Source organism: Xenopus tropicalis, chromosome 7 (genome assembly GCF_000004195.4).
Source record: "Xenopus tropicalis strain Nigerian chromosome 7, UCB_Xtro_10.0, whole genome shotgun sequence".
Lineage (NCBI taxonomy): Eukaryota > Metazoa > Chordata > Amphibia > Anura > Pipidae > Xenopus > Xenopus tropicalis.
Window position 1 is genome coordinate 55,926,168 of NC_030683.2, and position 25,000 is coordinate 55,951,167.

A 25,000-nucleotide genomic window follows, 5' to 3' on the forward strand; every position below is an offset into this window, starting at 1 on the left:
TAATTACATGCCGGGCCGGGAGTTGGGAGCGTACCAGACTCTCCTTCCAGCACTGATTATATTTCAGCAGGTGTTAATCAATAGGAGACAATTAAGATTATGATAATTATTAGTTTTATTTTTCTTGTTTGAATTCTGATCTCTTTGGATATGTACTCTCAAATTTTTCTTTCATGCTGATTTGTCTCCTAAAAAAATTCTGTGTAAGCATTACTACCTGGAGTACAGGTATGGGACCTGTTATCCAGAAAGCTCGGGACCTGGGGTTTTCCGAATAAGGGATCTTTCCGTAATTCGGATCTCCTACCTTAAGTCTGCTAAAAAAAATTGTTTAAACAGTAATTAAACCCGATAGAATTGGTTTGCCACCAATAAAGATTAATTATATCTTAGTATAGATCAAGTACAAGGTACTGTTTTATTATTACAGAGAAAAAGGAAACCATTTTTTAAAATGTGAATTATTTGATTAAAATGGAGTCTATGGGAGATGGCCTGTAATTCGGCACTTTCTGGATAATGGGTTTCTGGATAAGGGGGTCAGATACCTGTAGTAGATAATCTACTGTGGCCTCTTTTTGAAGTAGTACTGAAAAAGGTTCTTGCCCACATGCTGCCCCGCCTTCTCCTTCTATTGTACCAATGAACCTATGTGAATTAAAGTGAATATTGTGTATTGGTACAAACAATACAGGATCTGTAAATTTACATTAAGCTTTTATTTCTCTATTTCCTGGTATTTATATAGTGTCAAACATTTTTGGGCAATACATAATTCACATCAGCCCCTGTGTCTGTGGAGCAGGCAGGTTCACATTCACACACATTGTGGTCAATTTTATCAGAAGCCAGTTAATCTGCCCGTATGTTTTTGGGTTGTGGGAGGAATCCACGCGGTTGCGGAAAGAGCAATATTATTGCAGGTAGTGCGCAAGCCATGTCAAACTGCCTTAGTTTTAAACGCATTAATGCATTTTATCACCAAAAAAAACATTTCGTATTAACAATATATAACTTTGAACTTATCGAATGTTAGCATTTGAATAACTAACACATGCCAATACTTTTTTTTATAAATGTCTCCATCTTAGATGTCTTATCCTGTTTTGTAGTGACACACTATAAAAGAATCTGCCCCAGTCAATATGACTGACAACTATTATTGTTTATTCTTAAACCAAAATGGCAGGGACTCATTCTGTAAACTGAGATGAGCTAGCCATGTAGGAACAATAAGTAAGTATCCAATATGCTAATCCTTGTTATTTTAACACTTGAAAATCACAATTATAATTATTAAAAACGATATCAATAAAAAAAGGTAATAAAATTGACCTGTTAAAAAGTTTGTGTACCCTTAGTTCTTAATGGGACAGTATACCCTATAAGCCATGGAGTTTTAACATCTCCTTCTTCTTTGAGCTATTGTTGAAAAGGGTTTCAGCAATAGTTTAAAGAAGGAGATGTTTAAACTAAGCTTTATAAAAAAAAAATGTCTATGTAAATACAGCCATAAACACACAGTAATGCTACTCTAAGTCCTCTGTCAAAAACACAGCATTTCTCTCCTTTTATTCTGTACACAAGTTCTTTAGTATCAGACTTCCTTCTCTCAGGTCGAACTTGCTGGACTTGGGCTTGAGCCTGCTCAGCTTGCGTTTCTCTTCCAAAGCCTTGTATAATGACCTGCTTTTTATCTATAATGATAGGCTTTAGCTAGGGGAGGGGTTTATTTACACAGAGGTCTTCTAAGTGGATTGCTGATTTAATTGTTGGATTTGATTTAATTTCATGCCTTCTTAAGGGCCGTGGTAGACGGGGAGATTAGTCGCCCATGACAAATCTCCCTTGTTGCGGGCGACTAATCTCCCCGATATGCCATCCCTCCGGCTTGAATGTAAATCGCCTGTGGGATGGCATATGCAGCGCCTATCAAGGCAACTTCCACGATTTTGGGAAATCGCTGCGCCCCATATGCCATCCCACCAGCGATTTACATTCAAGCTGGTGGGATGGCATATCGGGGAGATTAGATGCCCGCAACAAGGGAGATTTGTCGCAGACGACTAATCTCCCCGTCTATCATGGCACTTAGTGTAAGTGATGACCTGACTTGAATTATTTGGCTGTCTAACAGAAAATACATGTCTGGGATCTCCCAAAAGTGGCTTTTTGATGGTGATGTCAGGAGACTGGGGGGCCACTTCACTTTTTTTCTGCTGCAGCCAGTGAAAGCTAAAATCAACCTTATGTTTTGGATCAGTGTCATGTTTGAATGTCCAAATGCACCCTGTACACAGCAATTTAATGTAATTTGTCCAACATCACCGGTGATGTTGCCCGTAGCAGCCAATCAACACGCGGATTTGAACAGTCACCTACAAGTTAAAAGACAAAAGCAAATATCTGATTGGTTGCTATGAGAATTATTACTGGTGATGTTTGTTTCCAATGTTAATAAATACACCCATTAGTGTACATGCTCCATAAACCTGCAGAGATCCACCTACATGCTTCACGATATTGATAATGTACTTCTGTACATAGGCCTTATTGACTGCTCTCCAAACACAACATTTATGGTTGTGGCTGTAAAGTTTCGGAATGGTATTATCACTCAATATATTTTGTTAATGAAGCTTTGCGACTTCTCTAGGTGGTGCCATTAAGCATATTGTAAGCATCGCCATACTGAGAATGCTGAAACAGCCACATCACTCTTACAGAGAAACCTGTATTTCAGTAAAAGTTGCTTTTGGGTTTTTCTTTGCATCCTGACAAATTTTCCTGCCGCTTGTGTCTGAAATCTTTCTTGGAATGCCTCAGATAATCCCTAATTTTCTAGGGTTTGAACAGAACTTATTGGCATTTTTCAAATCTTTGCATATCTTTTTATATCATCCATTTGTTTTATAAAGTTAAACTTTTATGCTCATAGATATTTTGACAGTTATTTTGCTTTCCTCATGCCTTTAGTAACCAGCAAAATCAGTGCAGGCCTGGATGAAATGCAAAATGGTCAAGAGCTGAGAAACTCAGACTATTTACACAGACACTAATTACAATCAAACAAGGCATGCTTACACTTTATTGCCATCTAGACCTGTGTGTAATAATTTAAGTGTATATTATCAGCCCAAACAGTAAAGGACATATAACCTTTAGGCTAATGACACACATAGCATATGTAGCCTAGTGTTTTGATAAGCCGAAAACCGCTTGCCAAGAATACGCTACATACGCTTAAAAGTCCCCATACCTGTGCATGCACTCCAATGCATTGAATATGCTTGGGTGCAGGCACATGTAGCAGATATTTGCCAAAAAAACATGAGACTTTGCATTTTCGGCAGATATCGGCTACAAGTGCCTGCACCCGAGCAGCTATTATTAGCATTTCATTAGCCTTAGGGCTGTTGCTGCGTTCCCCTGTGGTAGATCCTTCCTGCGTTCTACCGCAGGGGGTTGGCAGGAGCAGACACAGCCCATTCTTCCCTATCGTGCTGTACAGAGGGTGCATGTAAGCATTTAGGTGTGCCTGTGTGAATACAGCACGATAGGGAAGAAAGGGCTGTATTTCACCTTGTGTTTCCCTGCAGTGGACAGCAGGAGAACGCCCCCACAGGAGAATGCAGGGCAAAATGCCCATCTGTATGAACCCTGAAGAACACACACAATTCTGTGATGATCAGTTAGCAGACACAGCCCGTTCTTTCCTATCCCGCTGCACTAACAGAGGGTGCATGTAAGCACTTAGATGTGCATGTGTGAATACAGCACGATAGGGAAGAAAGGGCTGTGTTTCACCCTGTGTTCCCCTGCAGTGGAAAGCAGGAGAATACCTCCGCAGGAGAGTGCAGGGCGAAATGTCCGTCTGTACGAGCCCTGAAGAACACACAAAATTCTGTGATGAATATTTGGACTAATATTCCAAATTAAAAGAATGGTGTTTTGCTAACTCATATTTAAAAAAACCTGCTGACCTGCAACTTAGTCAATTTTCTTTTTCATAACAGACACTTTCCATACACATTACCAGATTAGTTTCCCCTTTTTTTGAACTTTCTCATTTAATAATATCCCATTTCAGAACTGGAGACCAAAACTGCACTGCATATATGAGGCTTTATTAGTGCTTTGTATAGTGGAAGAATCTCCTCCTGCAGATCTATTCCCCTTTTAATACAGCTCAAAACCTTGGGCGACATTGCTGCTGCTGACTTGTACTGCTTGTTACAGCTAAGTTATTAATTTACAAACCTTATCCATTATGAATTTGTCTAATGACATAAAGGGTATAAGTGGCTTGCATGTTCTACATCCTAGGTGCATGGCCATACTTTAATCAACATTGAATCTCCTCTGCCACTTAGCCACCCAGCCAGTCCTGCTGTAAGGATGCCACATACTCAATGGGAATGATTGAACCCTACTCCAAGTACAGAATTACTGCTAACAACTATCTTCTGTACGCTATTCCTTAGACAGTTTCCTGCCCATGTACAAACAATAGACCTTAGTTTAAAAAGCAGTTGTTTGCGTGGCACTGTATCAAACACCAAATAGATCACATCTACTGCAATCCTACTGTCCAGCTTCTTACAAACCTCATCATAAATACCGATTTACAAATTTTTCTGAGGTAGCCTATCCTTCATAAAGCCTTGCTGATATTGCATTACTGATTTTATAACTCTGAATGTGATCCTTTGACAGACTGTCATATAACTTGCCAATAACACATGTGCCAAACTTATAGGCCTATTATTGCCAGTTTGAAATTCTAATTCCCTTTTAAAATATTTCAGTTACATTAGTTTTCCTCCAGTCTATAGGTACAATACCAGATAAAGGAAGGCTAAAAAAAAAATCCAGTCTGTGCTAGCACTTAATTTCATCTGCCACATACTGTAGCTCAGTGGTCCCCAACCTTTTTTGCACCACGGACCGGTTTCAAGCAAGACAATTTTTCCAAGGCCCAGGGGTGGGGGTGGTGGTGCAAATAGTGCATAGTATATAATTTAATTATTACATGTATAATGTAAATGTAATTATTACATTTTATATTATGCAAATATGATACAGCTCATCATAATAAAAAATTAATGTGAGACCTGAGCTTGTTTCCCTGCAACTAGATGCGCCCAGCCCCCTTGCTCTTCTTACTCCCACCTAAGTGGTGACATCCCCTGCTGCTTAGTATGGAGCTAAGTACTTTGGTCTTTGGTACTTAAAGAGAGCTCCGTTCGCTTAGGCCCTAAAACGCCCGAAAAACGAGCTATAATAAGGTGATATTGTATGATTCGGGCACAGAAATACAAGTGCGACATGGGGAAAAGGAGAAACAAAGAACAAGCGGGTACCATGTCCCCATACCTGCAAAAAGCCTCGCAATCCAACAGACCCGAACCGATCCAAGATGGCGTCGAGATAGAACGGGAACCAGCCCCATTATCTCCAATGTCCTCTTCAAGCGGTCTGGAGGCACCAAACCCACAATCACCAGGTCAGTCACAACCTGCACTCACTCTTACACCAGAAATACTGGACTCTCAAACACAACCAGTCACAGCTCAGATATTGACTGAACAGCTCCAGAATCTCCAACAAACACTCACTAGCTCAATCACAAAAACCCTATCGGAAGCAATACAGCACCTACGAGCTGAGATAGACGAGCTAGGTGAGAGAACAGATAAAGTGGAATCAATAACAGATGACCTGGCCCAACGCTATGCCACGCTAGAAGATGATAATACGGCCATGAAAGAGGAGATATATCAACTCAAATTGCTGTGTGAGGATCTGGAAAATAGATCCAGACGACAGAACTTGAGGATAAGAGGGATCCCAGAAGAAGTGGGCCCACAACTCCTCCAACAATACCTACGAGATTTATTTCTGTCTCTATGCCCAGATCTAACAGATGAAACCTGCCGACTAGACAGAGCACACCGCTCATTAGCAGCCAAACCACCGCCATCCAATCCACCAAGAGACGTGGTGATCTGCTTTCATTACTATGAATCCAAGGAAACTATACTTGCAAAAAGCCGACAACAACAAGACTTAACCTTCCGGAATAATAAAATATCCATCTTTTCAGACCTTTCCCCAACAACCCTGGCGAGGCGGAGGGAACTGAGACCGGTGACACAGGCTCTGCGAGACAATAATATCCCCTACAGATGGGGCTTTCCCTTCCGCTTAATGGTCAACAAAGATGGCAAACAATACACTTTACAAGATCCAAGCAACAATAAAAGCTTTCTATCTAGATTAGGCATCAACGCCGCAAGCAAGGATCAAGCAGCACTACATGGCCCAACCAGACCCAGACCACAACCGATATGGACTAAAGTTCAAGCTGCAGCCCGACGATCACCCACCGCTTCACAAGCACCAACACCTCCGAGGGAATCAACTTGGACTTAAACACCCCATCCGCACAATATCCCTATTCAACGAGCCGAAAGCTCACGGACCGACCGGGCCCCAAGGCGAACGACCTCTCCGTAACTACTACCTTAGTGAACTTTAAAGAACTTCACTATCCTATTTGCTATCCTGCGAACTGGACACTGCGACCCCCACCTAGGACGCCAAGAAGGCCTCCGAAAAACTCCAGAGTCCGGTAGATCACATACAAGCTACACAGTAAAACATTAGCGATAACTTTAAATTCGCAACTCCACTCTGGAGATTACAAAAATGTTTTTGTTATATACTGTTATGTTTTATACTTTAATGTTGGAAAGGTACTCTCTGATAACCGTTTTACCCCCTCTATCATACTCTCACCATATCCAAGGTGATACTGTTATATCATATATCCATGAATACAATAATCAGATACTTAGATTGGGATGCATAACTAATGAAGCCTCTATAGCTTTAAGACTACTGATTATTGATGGTTAAAATCCTGTCTATAAATGCTAAAGGGCTCAACTCAATAGCTAAGAGATGTTTGCTTTTTAAGGAACTAAAAAATGCAGCTGCAGATATAGCTTATGTACAGGAAACACATTTTCCAAGCCAAACCTCGGCCCACCTCACGTCCAAATTTTACCCTACCACTATATATGCATCAGGCCCCCATAAAAAGGCGGGGGTAGCAATTTTAATTCATAAAAATTGCCCATTCATAGCAGAAACAATATACAAAGACCCAAAGGGGCACTACTTAATCATAAGGGGCACCTTGGCAGGCACCCCAATTTCATTGGTCAATATTTACTCCCCAAATAAACATCAGATTCGCTTCCTAAGGAAAGTCCTAGAAAAAAACCAGCATCTCTTAGCTCCTTATACAATCTTAGGAGGAGATTTCAATTTAGTACTATCCCAAGATAGGGACAGAACGCACCCATCCCCAGATAAGACCTCTACCCTAATGTCCAAAGAATTCCGTCAATTGATGAGACAACACGTCCTCCAAGACGCTTGGCGTATAAATCATCCAAGAGATAGGCAATTTACCTTTTATTCGAACCCACACCAAATATACTCTAGACTGGATTATTTCTTTCTCTCCCACTTATGCTTAAATCTAGATTTCTGTTCACAAATACTACCTATCTCGTGGTCAGACCATGCGCCTGTGATATTGGATATAAAGATAGGCCCCCCACCCCACAAACAACCCCACTGGAGGTTAAATGAAACACTTCTTGCAGATACCCAAACATGCTCACAAATAGAAGAAGCTCTTAAAGAATATTTCCATATCAACTCTCAGACAGCTTCAAATACAGCTATACTGTGGGAAGCACATAAGGCAACCATTAGGGGGAACCTAATATCGATAGCTTCAGCTAAACGAAAAGATCAGCAATCCACACTAGTGCAACTCACTAAAAGGGTACAAGACCTCCAATTACAACACCAAGCAACAAAATCCCCAACAATCTGGCAAAAATTGCAACAAACTAAAGAGGAACTACAAAAATATAGAATGAAAGAGATAGATAAAACCCTGAAATGGTCACAACAAACTTTTTATCAGCAAGGGGACAAACCCTATACGCTACTTGCCAACAAATTAAGAGAGCGTAAAGCCCATACAACTATTGTCAAGATTAAATCCCCCTCAGGAAATATTACCCATCACCCTGAACATATTGCAAACCATTTCCAGAAATACTACACAGATTTATATAATCTAAATTTAACAGGATCCAGCCATACACAAACCCCAACAATCGCACTACAAGAATTTCTATCGAATGCCAACCTACCCAAATTGAATACAGAAGATATCAAACTCTTGAATGCAGAAATCTCCACAGAAGAGATCTTAACCACGCTAAAAACTCTACCAAATGGGAAAACCCCGGGACCAGACGGATTCCCGTATGTCTACTATAAAACCTTCCAAAAAATTTTCCTACCCCACCTCTTAAAATTGTATAACGAATTCCTAAAAGGGACCCCAATCCCAACCACTATGCTTACATCCCACCTCACATTACTACCTAAAGAGGGAAAAGACCCCAGTCTATGTAGCAGCTACAGGCCCATAGCTCTATTAAATTCAGATCTAAAATTATTCACAAAAATATTAGCCAATAGATTAACAACAATTGCCCCTAAGTTAATACATGATGACCAAGTGGGCTTTATTTTGGGTAGGCAAGCGGGAGATAATACAAGACGTACTACTAACATACTAGAAATTATTCAACGCCAAAATAAACCTGCGCTTCTCCTGGGCTTAGATGCGGAAAAGGCGTTCGATCGATTAAGCTGGCCATACCTATTTAATTTATTAACCCACATGGGATTTAGGGGGTCTTTCCTTATGGCTATTAAATCGATATACTCTAACCCAACCACCACCCTCAAAATACCAGGTGCAACAGGAAAAAACATACCAATCAGCAATGGAACTAGACAGGGCTGCCCACTATCACCGCTTCTATATGCTATAAGCATCGAGCCCTTAGCAGCAGCATACATTAGAAACCAACCAGACATTAAAGGGATAACAATCGCAAAGAAGGAATATAAAATAGCCCTCTTTGCAGACGATGTCTTACTATCCCTTTCAAACCCCCAAATATCACTGCCCATACTCCATGACACACTAAATATATATGGTAGGCTCTCTGGCTACAAACTCAATATTGATAAGTCAGAAGCTCTCCCCCTATGCATGCCAACAAGAATGAAAGAGGCTTTACAATCCAAATTTCGATACAAATGGAAAAACGATTATATTACTTACCTGGGTGTGCGGATTACCCCTAAATACACAGATCTTTATAAACAGAACTTCCCCCCCCCTTATACAGCAAACAAAAGTATCTTTACAAAAATGGTTGAACTATCCAATCTCTTGGTTTGGACGCATCGCAGCCATCAAAATGAATATTCTACCAAAATTTTTATACTTATTCGAGACTCTACCAATTTTAGTCCCTGCTAAAATACTAAACAACATACAAGCAACATTCTATAAATATATATGGGGCAATAAACGCCCTAGGATCCTGAGGTCGATCCTAGTAACTAGCAGACTCCAAGGAGGATTGGGTGTTCCATCTATACAAAAATATCATGATGCAGCCCACTTACGACATATCTCAGTATGGACAACCCCAAATAATATGCCCCTATGGTCTCAGATTGAAAATGACCATCTACAGCCTATGCATATGGGAGCCCTACTCTTTAACCCATGCCCTCATATAAATCCCCCCAAAACAACCTTATGCTCAACAAAAACAGTACTACAAATTTGGAGGAGACTCAAACACAAGCATAAGTTGGCACCAGAAAATTCATTATTAGCCCCGGTGTTCCATAACCCGCTATTCCCCCCAGGAACCCAGAAATCTTTTTACTATAATTGGAAAGCTAAAGGCTTCTTTAAAATACTAGATTTGGTAACCCCTAATACAGCACAATGCCTGCAGTATGAAAACATATCAGATAAGAATCCTGAAATAAAGGTTAAATTTTATGAGTATCTACAAATAAGACACTTCATAAATCGGTTTGTAAGAGTGAGAGAGGGTCCATACCTATCCCCATTTGAAACCCTGGTTAAAAAGGGCTGGCCTCAAAAGGCCTTACTATCAAATATCTACAAGATCCTACTTTCCCCTCCAGATATGGAAACCCCAAGCCATAAATATATGCAGCAATGGGAACGGGACCTAAACTTAACCATAGAGCCAGAAGTATGGGACTCTATCTGGAATAATGCAAAGCAAATGGTTACCTGTGTGAAGCAAAAAGAGAGCATTTACAAGATTATAATGCGATGGTATCAAACCCCAGTAAGAGTAAATAAATTTTCCCCCTCGGTCCCCAATACATGCTGGAGAGGCTGCCAAGACTTAGGCACATTACACCACCTGTTCTGGACCTGTCCCCATATTACCCAATTTTGGGAAGAGGTACGTGAAATAATGGAACAGGTCACCAGAAGAGTGATACCCAGGGACCCTTTAACATTCCTCCTGGGAAAACCGCTAAAGGACACCCCAAAATGTGCCCAAAAACTGCTAAACCATATTTTGACGGCAGCACGCATAGCGATAGCGGCAAGCTGGAGAAAAACAATAGCCCCATCAATTGCAGAAGTCCACAAAAGATTGATCAGAAACATGAGCTTTGAAAATACAATAGCTCAACTGCAAAATAAGATGACAAAGTACATGGACATCTGGGCCCCATATGAGCTACTGGCAAAACCTCCCAGCACCTCCGCCCAGACAACCTAAGAGGGAAAATACTAAACCCCCCAAACCAAGAAACTGATACCCGATGAGACCGAAAGCTGAAAAATATGTCTAAGTATTTCATATACTGATTACATGATATATTCTTTTTTCTGTAAAAAATACGAGCTGTATATCTGAAGGGTTAAAAGATTCTAGAATTAATCAAGAAAATCTTAGAGTACCTGAGTTAAATACCTGTTCTCCTTTAATCCTTTTTCCCTTTCTTTCTCTTTTTCTTTCCCCCCCTTTCTTCCCCCCCCCCCCTCATATATTAATGTTCACTTGAATGGTAACATATCTGCTGTTTTTTTTTTATTTTGCTATTTTGTAAAAATTTGTGAAAACTAATAAAATATAAGTTACAAAAAAAAGTAATGGCATTAAGGATCGCTTTGTGTGGCTTAATTCTGAAGTAAGGAAGTTAATGGGAATATTGACTTACTTCTGAGTTAAAGGAGAAGGAAGGCCTAGATCACTGGAGGGTGGCAAATGTTAGGCACACCCAGTGATTGCAATCACTTACCTGATACTCCAGGTCAGTGCTCCTGTTAGCAGAAAACAGCACTGACCCAGGCTGCTTTTTCACAAGTGTCACAGAGCAGTCCACTGTTTCTTCTTTCTGCTTTCTTCTTTCTGCAAAACTCCTGGACTGATGCATGCACAGTAGAAGATGGTGGGAGAAGAAGTTGTTAAAGGGAAATGGGCAGAGTGGGCAGGGAAATGGCAGGTGTATAGGTGGGTCTGTCCTTATAAGGTCTAATCCGTTAGTGAAGGAGGTCAGGGAAGTAGTTTAGCCAATAAAAACCACCTGATTTCCTACTCTCTACTGTTATATATATTTCATAGCAGTACAGAAAACTATCTTTAATGTTCCTGGGATGGGAAAAAACTTGTACGTCAGGACTAGGAAGAAATGGAATTTAAAGATTTAAGAAAAATTCCCAGTTTTATTTAATTTCCATGTCTGTGGGGTATGCCAATCTATGCCTTTTAAGGGGTGGAAATCATAATAACTTTATAATAATAATTTTTGATTACTTAAAAATATTTGCAACCAATTTTACAAAACAAAAATATAAAATGGCACCAAAAAGTGATGCCCTATAAAGCACAATTTCACAAAATCAAAGTACAAGAAGATGGCATATGCTACGAGGTAAATAATACATCCTCTAACTCAAGCCATAATACACACCCCTGTAAATGACAAAAAGGAGACACACATAAAACCTAAACTAGGTGTGTCAGAACCCAAAAATCTAATGCAACCTAATGCAAGGTTCAGTAAAATGCGTGGCTAACCCATTGGCTGTTAACCATACCTGCAACAGAGAATAAAAATAACTTTAAAAGTGAAAGACAATGTCATAATGTCACATATAAATAAATAAATATGAAGTGTCCTATAGCTACAGCAATTTATGGCAACCTTTTATGAACCAGTGTTGATGAAGAATACTGTTAATGTTCTATACACAAAGGCTGCCATAACCCACAGATCCTGTAGATGAGAGATGACACCTGTCGCAAGCTATAAAAATGGGGGCTGACATTGTCTAGGATCTGCCAGGCCAGCTTGAGTGTGCCCAAACCCTTAATTACAGGACCTGGCACTTGCATAGTATTATACATCACTGAGTAGATTATGTAAAATTTTGTCAGCCACTGCATATGTAGACTGGAGCCAAGATCAGACACCATGCATTGGGATAAGGGAACCAAAAGACCAGCATCCATGCTTGTAAACCATGGTTCAAAACTGCCACAGCTCATTAAAATACTGGCAACTAAAATGTAAGTCTCCAAGGTACTGCACCTGAAGTGAGCCATCTAGTAAGTTAACAAGCTAGATGCAGCACATGCGGTCATGTTGCCCCAAAAATAAGTTGCGTTGCATATGACTCAAAAGCCATGTTTCAATGCATGTAAACACCCATAATCAAAGCCAGAATCTGCGACAAAAAGCAGGCACAGGCACAGTCATGCAAAAGGTCACGCATCAAATATGCAGACACTGGAGCTAAAAAGTGTGCGACCTCACATGCAAACACTGACAGGAAATAAAAAGCAACAAGTTTAATCCACCTTGCATATGAACTCCAAGCATCATGCTTGCAGATACATGCTAAAAAGTCATACATTATGTATCCAAACACATATTGTACATTATGGGGCTTCAGTCAGTTTCTTCTCCATTACCTGGGAATTATTCCTCTGTACAGAGGTAAAATTCACAAGGAGCCAAATTGGGCTTTCTTTCTATAATGATGTATTAAACAAAAATGTGACAACAGACATCCTTCCACCCTTTCCAGAAGGACAAAAATACTGACCCTACCTCCTTGTGTGGGCAGGGCAAAAACTACCTATAGGTTTGTAGTGGCATGGAAGATATGTGTAAAAAAACATACACAGAAGACTTATTGTATAGGGAAGAAAAATCTTAATATTCAAAGCTTTTAGCTCACGCTGCTTTTAGCCCGATTTAAAGAAAATAATATTTGTTTGCTAAATGCAAAGATCCTTATATAAAGGTACTTAATAGTAAACATCTGCTATGTCTCAGCAGATATTCAGCACAACCTCAGGGACAACACCTGAGGACAAACTCTAAAGGTGGCAATACATGGGCTGATTTCAGCTGCTGATTCGGGTCCTTCAGACCGATTTGGCAGCTTATGTGCTCCTGTATGGGCACCCACCCCCCCGGCCTACCCGACTGATATCTGGCACAAAATCGGGCAGATCTCAATCAGGCAGGTTTGAATTTCCCGCGAGATCTGGAACCACATTGGCTTATTGATGCGGTCCTCTGTCCGACAGCTTATATACCCACAGTTATTAGATAGTTTGGCCCCAGGGTCAAATTATCAAATTATTCCAATATCCCCCACCTTAGGTGGGCATATTGGGAGAAGATCGGGAAAAGATCTGGCCTTTTGGGGACCTTGCCAAACCAGCGGATTGTACCGTATATGGGCCACGTTTACTGTTGAATATATGGGAGACTGTAAAGAACATTTGCACATGTTAATATTGGTCCATTCCCAAACTTTCTTTAATAAACCCTCACAATTGAATATAAGGGAGATTGTACAAAAAACATTTGCACATACTATTATTGGTCCATTCCTACCACCCTAATAAAATAATTAGCACGGGGTGTTTGTTATAAATGTCTTTAAAAATGTATATGCTGTACAGAGCACAATCATACAGCATTACATAAAACAAGTTGCTGTTTATTGTAAGACATGGCGTGGGGGGGGGCGGATGAATCAAGGGGGGGGGGCGGGGTAGTGACTCGGGAAAATAAAAGGGATAGTTGCCATGTGAGGATGGGGGAGTGAGAGGAGTGCTTGGCACAGGCATAAGAGGGCAAGAGATTGTCACATTGGGAAAGCATAGTAAGGTAGACAGGCATGTTATGTGCAACTGGCACATAACTGGTAAGAGGGAAATATTACATTTGAAAAGTAATTTGTTTTTTGCATATTCTAATTTTGCTTGCAGGGTCTTCCTCTGATGTAGTAGAACTGCTTCCATCTCCCAGCATGACCACAAACTGGACCTTAGGGCTTCCCACGGATAATGGTCATGAGAGTGACCAGGTATTTGAATTCAATGGCACTCAGGCAGTAAAGATTCCAGATGAATTTGTGACTTTGAACTTTGATGAGCCCTTTGTGATTTCTGTTTGGATGCGACATGGAACTGGTGGCAAAGAGAAGGAATCAGTGTTGTGCTTTTCTGGCAAAACAGGTATTTTGGGTTATACAGTAGATGCATCATTGGTGGGGGAAAAAAAATCATATTTCTTCTCTACATTTGCATTTATACTTGAGTTCTTTTAACATTTTTTTAAACAACTATAAAAAAGCAGTTCATTCTGTTTTTGGCCTCTAGAAACTTACCTCAAGCAAGCTTAATGTTTATACATAGAGGAAAACTAATATGTTCTGAACACAAATTTAACCAACAGATTTCTTATATATTGATTTCCTGGTATTTATATAGTCCTGACACATTTACACAGAGATTTACAGATATTCTACATTATTCACATCAGTACCTGACCCAGTGGAGCTTACAGCCTAAGGTCCTATTACATTCACACAATGGGCAATTTTATGAGGAGCAAATTAACCTGCCAGTATGTGTTTTGAGTGGAGGAAACCAAAGTATTAACATTATTGTTGTTGTTATAATTCTGCAAGGTACTGTAAATCAATGGATGTTGAACATACAGGTTTACATGCAAAGTAACTAATAACCCAGAATAAATCTCATAACACCTGTGTAGTAAAGCAGAAGTACTTTACCCTGAGCTACCATGCTGCCCATGATATTATACATTAAGCCACTGTTTTGTGGTGTTCTTGGTCTTCTTGGACACTGGACATGGAGAAAATGCAGGTTCTGTTGTAGAATGAAGGGGACGAGTAAATAATAGCTCTGTCCATTCAATGCCTGATGTAACCTAATATATAAATGTGCTCTTTGTTTTAGCATATAAAAGCTAAAGTAAAACACAGACATTAGGGCTTAAAATGGTAGTGTTTCCATAAGGGGTACCCAAGCAAAAGTATAGGTTATGGGATCCCTTATCAGGAAACCCATTATCCACACAGCTTAATATTACAAGAAGGCCATCTCCCAAGTCCATTTTAAGCAAATAGTTCTAATCTTTAATAATGATTTTCTTTTGTTTTAAAAAAGGAAAACAGTATCTTGTCCACACTAAGCTGCCTAAATCCATATTGGTGGCAAAACAACTCAGTTTGGTTTAGTTAATCTTAAAATATTTTTTTAACTAATCCTTGGCGGTATTTTTCGATACATTAACTGTATTTTACTGATACCTCTAGCCCTAAAGTATTGTTATTACTACCAAGGTTTGGTGGTGTTTCCCACCACTTTCTTTTTCGTTTCCTCTTAATTATTCTTGGTTCAATCTAGTACTTTGTACTCGATTGTAACTAAGCTAGCATAAATCCAAATTGGTGGCAAATTTTGAATAATATAATTTTTAAATACTCTTTTGTAGATTTATGGTATGACCTAAATTGTGAAAAAAAAACCTTATCCAGAGTATTCTAGCACCCAAACCTTTCCAGATAATAGATCCAGGACTGGATTGGGATTCAAATTGGACCCTAGCATTCCAAGTACCGAGAGGCCCAAACAGCCCCTACCAGGCCAAAAAATAGTGAATGTCTATGGCGTTTTATAGCAGCCTCTCTGGCATTTGCCAGAATCCACAGATTGCCAATCTGGGCCTGAATAGATCCTATGCACGTGTGCACTTGGCATCAGTGTTTGGGAATTTGTAGTTAACAGTGTTCCAAATTATTCTTTGGAGTAGATTTGCATACCAAAAACATATGTACTGATGCTTTGTTATTATTTAGGTGACGTGACCCTATTTTATTAGGTTATATTTTAAAAATGTTTTGTTATTTTATTCTCTTCTTCTTTTCAATAGAAATAAGTCAGCATCACTATTTTCTCTACATACACAACTGCAAGCTAGGTTTTCTCCTTCACCAGGTGGCTTCAGAGGAGATCTATAAACCTGCAGAATTCAATTGGAAACTTAACCAGGTGAGATGGCTGCATTATTTCTTATTAGGAAAAAAAAGTTTTACTTCAAAATAAATAAACTTTTAAAGTAGATTATAATTTACTGGTCAATGTATCATTTTTAAAAAGCCTGTTGCACCTAAACCTGCTGAAACTCATTTTTACATCGGGTACTTATTGCCATCTCCCAAGTGCAATACCTTGTATAACTCCTTTTTGATGGAAAAGGCTCCCACACTCACTTTGCAGCATTTGTTGAGGTTTAAAAATAATAAAATTGGTCAGATAGGAACCCCATTGGACCGTATATACTTCTGAGCTTGCCCCTGTGAAGAGGTCCAAAAGTAACTACAGCACTCCATTTGGAAATATCCTCAGATATTTTGCAGAGACTATGAACCCTACAGGTAGGTTTCCTGTTTGGGTGCCTAGTTTAGCTCTATAAAACTGTACAATAATCCAAGTCAAATTTCTTAGATCATGGTTATCTAAAACAATAACACTATTTTTTGGATATTGGTATTTTTTTGGTTTCTGTAGAATCTGCCATCACAACATCATTTGGCAGGGCATTCCATAGCTTCACTGCTCTCACAATGAAAAAATCACCTCCCCTGCTTCAAATGAAAATTCAGTTCCTTAAATCTAAAAGTGTGGCCTCTGGTTCTTTGATCCCTGAAGGGAGAAAAGATTCCTGTTACATGACTTTTATGTCCTCTGACATCCTTCTAAAGAGTGATAATGTCCTGAACCCCAATTTTGAATGTCCGTCCTGATACTTTAATAATGTTATTCCTTTTACCTGTCTAGTTGCATATCTAAAATTTTTTCAGTTCAGTAGTGTTCTTTTTAAGGACTGCGGCCTAAAACTTCACTAGATATGCTAGGTGAGGCCTTACAAGGGATCTTTTAAAAAGGCATAATTATGTTTTAACTTTTAAGACAGTACTTATTTTGCTTTTATAGCCACATAGAAACTTTAGCTAGAGTTACTCAGTTTGTTATCCCCAGAGCTCAAAGCCTTCAACACGATACCATTTACATTTAGTGCTGTCTGGCTTCTGTAGTGGCAAGGACTGAATTTTTTCTGGCAAACGTGGTGGAGGGCCAATAATGGAAGCTAGTCTTGACCACACCTGATTTATACCGCATTCATGTTATCACAATAACTTTTAAGACCATATTCACATTAATGGTGGTAGCAAATCAAAAAGGCAGATGGATGGTGATTGCTGCAGGTATATAACCTATCACTCGTGTGAAAAAAGTTTATCAAGTCATAATAAGAAATACCCTTAAATCCATATGCCTCCTTCTCCCCTGTGGATTGCACAGCAACCCCCAGCATATAATTAAAAGTCCTTAGGAAAGTCCTAACTAAAAATTGATCTGATTGGCTGAATCTTGTCAGGCAGTCGGATAAAAGATATGCATATTAAGCAGGAGATGAAAGGAATGTGCAGTAGCTATTCAGTCCTGAACTTCAGTACCTCAGCCAGGCAGGTGCGTTGGCAATCCCCTCCCTGGGGGGAGAATAGAAAAAGTTACAGTTCATAAGGTGCAGCTAAAGTGGCCTGTATTTTAAAAAGCTGTGTAATTAATGCCTATTACACTGTGTAAATTACAGTTTTATTTTATTATGTTATTCATTATGTTATTTTTACTTGATTGTGAGTTGTAATTCAACATTGATAAACATTTTGGTCATGTTTCTTTAATATGAAGCTGGTAGGTGGTGCTTTAAGCAGGATCAAAGGGACTTATGGATATAAGAAATGTTACTGTATATACTCGAGTATAAGCAGAGTTTTCCAGCACTTAAAATGTGCTTAAAAAGGAACCCTCGGCTTATACTCGAGGCAAGTAGTAAAGGCAGCCCCATCTAATTTCTCCAACTGTCCATCCGTCACGCGCGCACGATCCGTTCCGTCCGTGCGTGAGCGCGCACCGGATTCCCGGTTGGATTGATAATACGTGGCTAGTATACATTCGCAGAGGGGCAGTGCAACCAGCCTGTTAGTAGGATGCTTGTGTTCAGAAGATCATTGGTCAATAGAGCAGCCTCATTTCCTTTGTGCTCAGCCTCCTTTTGTTATTACCAAAGCTTCTCTTTTCTTAAACAGAAAAAAAATAATCGAAGGTGAAAAACCCTCCTTTTTGCTCCAAATTGAATTCTCTCAATTTACTGCAGATAGCTTGGTTAGAAAACAACATACAAGTTAGCAATGTAATCGCTTTAAGCCATCAGTATTGTCACCTTACAGTGCCTACATTGAAAGTGCCTGGTGCTGAAGAGAACATCCTATGGGAATATCTGGGCAGACCACATAGAAACTGCGCGCAGGTGTGTTAAAAGAAATGGATGCCTAGGCTTATACTCGAGTCAATACGTTTTTTCAGTTTTCTTAGGAAAAATTAGGTACCTCGGCTTATATTCGGATCGGCTTATACTCGAGTATATACGGTAATTGGTTTGGGAGTATATATCATGTTTGAGAAAGGGATGCGAGTCCCGAAACTTCACGTGTATTTTATTTGCTGGTTTTAATCTTTTCATTATAGATGAATTTTTGCACACTTAAGGAGTGCTGGTGACTTCTGTTTTGTATATATATTATATATATTAATTTTTTTTAATTAGGGGCAGAATTAGAAAGATGTAAGTTTACAGCTTGATTCATAAAAACTGCAACCCATAAATAAACACGACTCTACAAATCCTATAGGAACGAATAGAGGGTGGGTGAGTATTTATGTACAGGTGTGGGATCCAGAAACCCGTTATCCAGAAAGTTCCGAATCACAGAAAGGCCATCTCCCATTATAAACAAATAACTCAGATTTTTTTAAATTATTTCCTTTTTCTCTGTAATAATAAAACAGTACCTTGTACTTGATTCAAACTAAGATATAATTAATTTGCATTGGAGGCAAAACAAGCCTATTAGGTTTATTTGATATTTAAATGACTTTTAGCAGACTTAAGTTATGGAGATCCAAATTACGGAAAGATCCCTTATCCGGAAAACCCCAGGTCCCGAGCATTCTGGATAACTGGTCCCATGCCTGTATTAAGCTGTAAACTTGCATTGATTAATCTGCCCCCAAGTATTTTTAAGTGTGTGAGTGAATGGGCGAGTGGGAATTATATACATGATAGAAGGAACCAGTAAACAGGTACAGGATATAAGATCTAATCTTAATATATCTAAATGTAACTGTTGCAACTCAGATGAACTTTCTTTTCTTATAGGCTTTTCTTATATCATCTTAAAAGGGTGGTTCACATTTAAGTTAAGTTTTAGTCTCTTATAGAATGACCAATTCTAAGCAACTTTTTTTGTCTTCATTATTTATTTGTTATAGTTTTTTAATTATTTGCTTTTATCTTCCAACTCTTTGCAGTTTTTAAACAGGGGTCAATGACCCCGGCAGCCCAAAAATGATTTCTCTGTGAGGCTACAGTATATTGATATTGTTATTTTTTGTTACTTTCTTTTCTATTCAGGCCCTTTCCTATTCAGATACCATTCTCTTATCCAAACCACTCCATGGTTGCCAAGGTAACTTGGGCTCTAGCAACCAAATAGCTGCTGAAATTCCAAACTGGAGAGGTGCTGAACTGAAAATGAAATAATTAAAAAACTACAAATAATAAAAAATGAAGATCAATAGCAAATTGTCTCAGAATATCACTGTCTACATAATACTACAAGTTAACTCATAGGTGAACAACCCCTTTAAGTTTGGTGTCAGAACTTTTAATTAGAATGTTTCATCACACTACATTTGATTATAATTGACTGTGGCTTCTTCATCCCATCTTTTTATGGCTTCATTGTACCCCCCCCTCCCCCAAGTATCTGTAAAAAGACAATAGACCTCCTCTATCCTAAAATAATTGCAAGTACAGTTCCAACTTCATCTCGTTTAAAACGTAAATGTATGGCCTGGGTGCAGTATTAGAGTTATTGAGTCTTAAAAAGATGCCGCACTGGCAGGACTTAAGTGAATTTAGTAATTTTATTGAAAAGATGAACTGACATTTCGGTTGTAACTCCAGCCTTTTACGAAGTTACATAACAAGTGAAAACCCCCACAGATAAACCAGATGTGGTGCCAGAACTGACATCACAGTGTGAACCACACACCCCACCAAGTGTAACATTGTGAAATATTAAAGGAATACTGTCATGGGAAAACATGTTTTTTTCAAAATGCATCCGTTAATAGAGCTTCTTCAGCAGAATCCTGCATTGAAATCCGTTTTTCAAAAAGACAATTTTTTTTATATTTCATTTTGAAATTTCACATGGGGCTAGTCATATTCTTTATTTTCCAGGGTGCCACAGCCATGTGTTCTGATAAACTTCACTCACACTTTACGGCTGACATGCAAGTTGGAGTGATATCACCCCCCTCCCAGCAGAACAATGGGAAGGTAGCAAAATAGCAGCTCCCAATAGATATCAGAATATCACTCAATAGTAAGAAATCCAAGTCCAGCTTGGGACTCCTTCAGTTACATAAGAGTAGGAGAAACAATAGGTTACCTGAAAGCAGTTCTAATGTGTAGTACTGGCTCTTTCTGAAAACTCAGGCTCAGGCACAAAGCACTGAGATGGCTGCCTACACCACCAATATTACAACCAAAAAAAAAAATTCTTGGTTCAAGAATAAAATTTAAAATGGTGGAGTGAATTATTTTCTATGTAAACAGTGTAATTTAGAAATAAAAAGTAAACCATAAAAATCATGACAACATCCCTTTAAAGAACCAGCACAAAAAACTATAGGCACACATATTCTTACTAAACAAAAAATAGTGAAAAAAAATTAATAAAATTAAGTGTCATACTATGTGCAATTATACTGTATATAAATATACATGCTGAACTGCAGCTCTCACCAATCTTTCCAAGTGGGCTTCTCATGTTTATACAAAAAGATAAATGGGCAAATAAAGATTTATTAGTATCCTGCAATATTAGTATCAACATATTAGAAACAGGGTATCATTATGGAGATGTGAAGTACAAAGGAAAGCAATGGCTAGTTCGCAAAATTGTGTGAGGATCACAAAACACCAACCTGAGACCATTACAGGCTATGTCATAAGCTCAAGGGAAAAGTATTAGTGTAACAATTTTGATCTAATAAAACAGTACACAGACGGTTACGTGAATGGACACAGAAGGAATCACTAAGGTAAATAAAAAGGAGAATAAGACATGTTCGTTCAAGCCAAATGAGCTAATGACACCTCTTTTAGAGAAAGGGGGAATCGACCCCCGAGACCGAGTTGTTTTGCAGCTAATTGGTCCGAATTACAGTCTCCTGAACCCACACCATCTTTTTTAGGAGTAAACACTCGTTTACTCCTAAAAAAGGCGGGGGTGGGCATATACACCCCGTTCCACGGGGAGGAACAGAAAGACTCACAGCTAGTAGTCTTTAATCTAAGTACATGTAACCTATCAGATTCAGAATTGAGTTTATTATCTAAGTGGTTTTCCTTCATGCCCACAGCATTTACACGGTCCTTTGACATTGTGGTTGATATTTACATTCAATGAAACTAAAGGAACATTTCCGTACACCCCAGGGACCCACTAAACCAGTGCTGTCACTTTACTGAAAGTGAGTCAGTAATAGAGGCCTGGCTAAAAGTAAACTTACCTCTCTCAGTACCCTAGGGTGTATCCATTCTGGCCCTGATGCCTTGCTCACTGTAGCCAGCCACTGACTAGAGTGAGATGAGCCAACAGTGCAGCTATTGGTCTTCAGCTACACTGAAGAAAAGAACAGATTTTGCACATTTGCCTTTTCTGTATCAGTTACAGCCATATTGTTACCATAATTCAATGAAGCCACACTTCAACCTGCAACGTTTTACTATTAATATACTTAAAAAACTTATTTTTGGGGGTTAGTCTTAGTCTCTGCTGCAATGCACTCCTCACTTTCTGTCTTGGAGTTGTCCAACCATTTTTGACTGACATCTAATGTTCAACCCCCCCCCCCCCGCCTACCTTTCCTATCTGATAGAAAACCTGGAAAATACTTTAAAGAAGCTCTAAGAATTCAACCCAGTTCACCCTAACATTGTTGATACTTTCCATCTCACTCACCTGAGTCGCTAACAAACACCTACAACTTTATTTCTTGGTTATTTATGAGAAAAACATGAAACAAGCCACATATCACTTGGTTTTTTTTTGAGCAGCAGCAATCAAGTTATTTGGCACAAAGGCTCAACAATTGGTAACATACATGCCAAGTGAACTGGCAGGTGATGCAGGGAATTGTAGTTAAACAATAACTTAAGCGTATCCACTTGCATAGTCCCATAAAACTACAATTTGCCTTTAGTAGTCACTCTATATGTATGCAAGCTAATCGATAACAGAATAAATGGCCGTTTCATAAGAATACATGGACTAGCTATAGCAGAGTAAGTGCTACAGGCTGACCAGGCGGGCCTGAATAGACTCAGCTGGATAATGAAGAAGCTTAAGCCTAGCTAGTCAGTTTACAGGAGAACTCTAAGACTGATGTCAGACGAGGCGTAGGGCGGATATTTTCTGCAAGCGGAAAAACGCTTGCCGAAAATTCCTCTTTACACCTCCTACATGTAGCCGATATGTACCAAAAAATGCGAGACTTAATATTTTCAGCGGACATCGGCTACATGTGCCTGCACCCGAGTGTATTTCATTCGTTCGGGTGCAGGCACAGGTAAGAACGTATGGCACTATTTTCGGCAAGCATTTTTCTGCTTGCCGAAAATATCCGCCCTACACGTTGTCTGGCATTAGCCTAAGGCTAATGCCACACGGGTGTATTTTCGGAAAGCCGAAAAACGCTTACTGGGAATATGCCCCACTACTGTAAATTTAGCCTACCTTGTGCCTTCACCCGAATGAATGAAATACGCTCAGGGGCAGACACATATGTAGCTGATATCTACCAAAAAATGTGAGACTTAATATTTTCGGCGGATATCGGCTACATGTGCCTGCACCCGAGTACATTTCATTCGTTCGGATGCAGGCACAGGTAGGAGCGTATGCCACTATTTTCGGCAAGCGTTTTTTCAGCATGATTGTTTCCGAATACTATAGCATACACCTACAATTAATTTGCTGGATTCCCATAGGGCTTCAGCTCTGCCTGCTGTACCTTACCTGTGAGTGCCATACTCTGCCTGCCATATGCCGCCTGTGGGAAGTGAACCTGGGACCTTTATTCTGGGAGTTTGTTAGCATTTGGCAATAGTTGTTAGGGGGTCCCTAAAATGTGTAAATATGTGTTCGGGGTTGTTGTGTTATCTACAGGGGAGGAGGAGGCATATGGATTAAGGGTATGGCTTAATATGACATCATAAACTTTTTCACAAATGAGTTAAGAGTGATATCCCTGCAGTGAGCACCAAAAACAAATGCTATAAATCCAGCCCCATAAGTGCTGAACAAAATATACTGCATGATAGAGTTCAATGGGGGGGGGGGGGGGGTTTAACATATTTCTGTAAAATATTTACTAATTATTGGTTGTGCCCCACCTGTCAATTGATATAAAATTCCTTGGTTTTTCCACCATTGAATACCTCGATACGAGGTGATATTTATATATTATGATGGCCCAGAGATATAACATGTTTTATGTTTATAAACTCGCTGACTGCACAGCGAGTTTGGGAGCTGCTAGCGAGTGTTGCATGTAATCTAAAGTGTTGCATGTAAATTTAAGTGTATAGCAGGCGTTTAAAACAAAAAAGGCGTTTGAAACTTAAAAGGCACTATACAAGGGATTGCACTCGGGAGACTGTAAGTACCCAGTTGCAATATGAGTTGCAGTATGATTGCTGGTGTTACTCAGTGTGCATCTTGTCGCATGTATGTGGTCCTGGAGCAGCAGTTCCATGCAGCATTTACTTGTGAGAGATGCAGGTGGGTTTTCCTCTTGGAATCTGAGGTGCAGAATCTAAGGGGGGAACTGGCAGCACTGAGGGCAGCTGCAAACATGGGGGAGAACAGGAGGCTCACTGAGCAACCACTGGCAGGGGCCGGTGTAGTGGGGGGGGGGGAGAAGGGACAGTGGAGGTTAATGAGGGAGACAAATTTGTAACAGTTAAGAGGGGCAGTAGGGGACACAAGGGTAGGGGGGCTGGTTCAAAGCTTGTACAAACCAACAGATTTGCCGCGTTAGGTGAAGATGCTGGGGAAGGCAGCTCTGAGCTGGCGTGTATGGAGCAGGCTGACTCTCAGAGCACCCTGGGAGCCGGCACCTCTAATACAGGTGGGGGGAGTAGTGCTAGGAAGGGAAGGCAGGTTATAGTTGTAGGGGATTCAATTATTAGAAAGGTGGATAGGGTAATTTGTCGCAAAGACCCTACATGCCGAACTGTGTGTTGCTTGCCTGGTGCTAGGGTTCGGCATGTGGTGGAACGAGTGGACAGATTGTTGGGAGGGGCTGGGGAAGACCCGGCGGTCTTGGTACACATAGGTACCAATGACAAAGTTAGAGGAGGGGGGGAAGTCCTCAAGAACGATTTTAAAAAGCTAGGTGCAAAGTTGAGGGCGAGGACTTCCAAGGTAATTTTCTCAGAGATATTACCTGTGCCACGAGCAACATTAAGAAGGCAGCGGGAGCTCAGGGAGATTAATGCGTGGCTGAGAGAT

The 25,000-nt window shown here is 39.8% G+C and overlaps 1 protein-coding gene across 1 annotated transcript in view; it reads left to right on the forward strand.

Annotated features, from left to right (window-relative positions):
- Positions 1-25,000, forward strand: part of clstn1 (calsyntenin 1) — a 144,586-nt gene that overhangs the window by 31,907 nt on the left and 87,679 nt on the right. The window contains exons 7-8 of the mRNA XM_002940310.5: positions 14,247-14,495; positions 16,219-16,337. Of these exons, the coding sequence (XP_002940356.2) occupies positions 14,247-14,495; positions 16,219-16,337 (368 nt within the window). The remainder of the gene's footprint in view (positions 1-14,246; positions 14,496-16,218; positions 16,338-25,000) is intronic.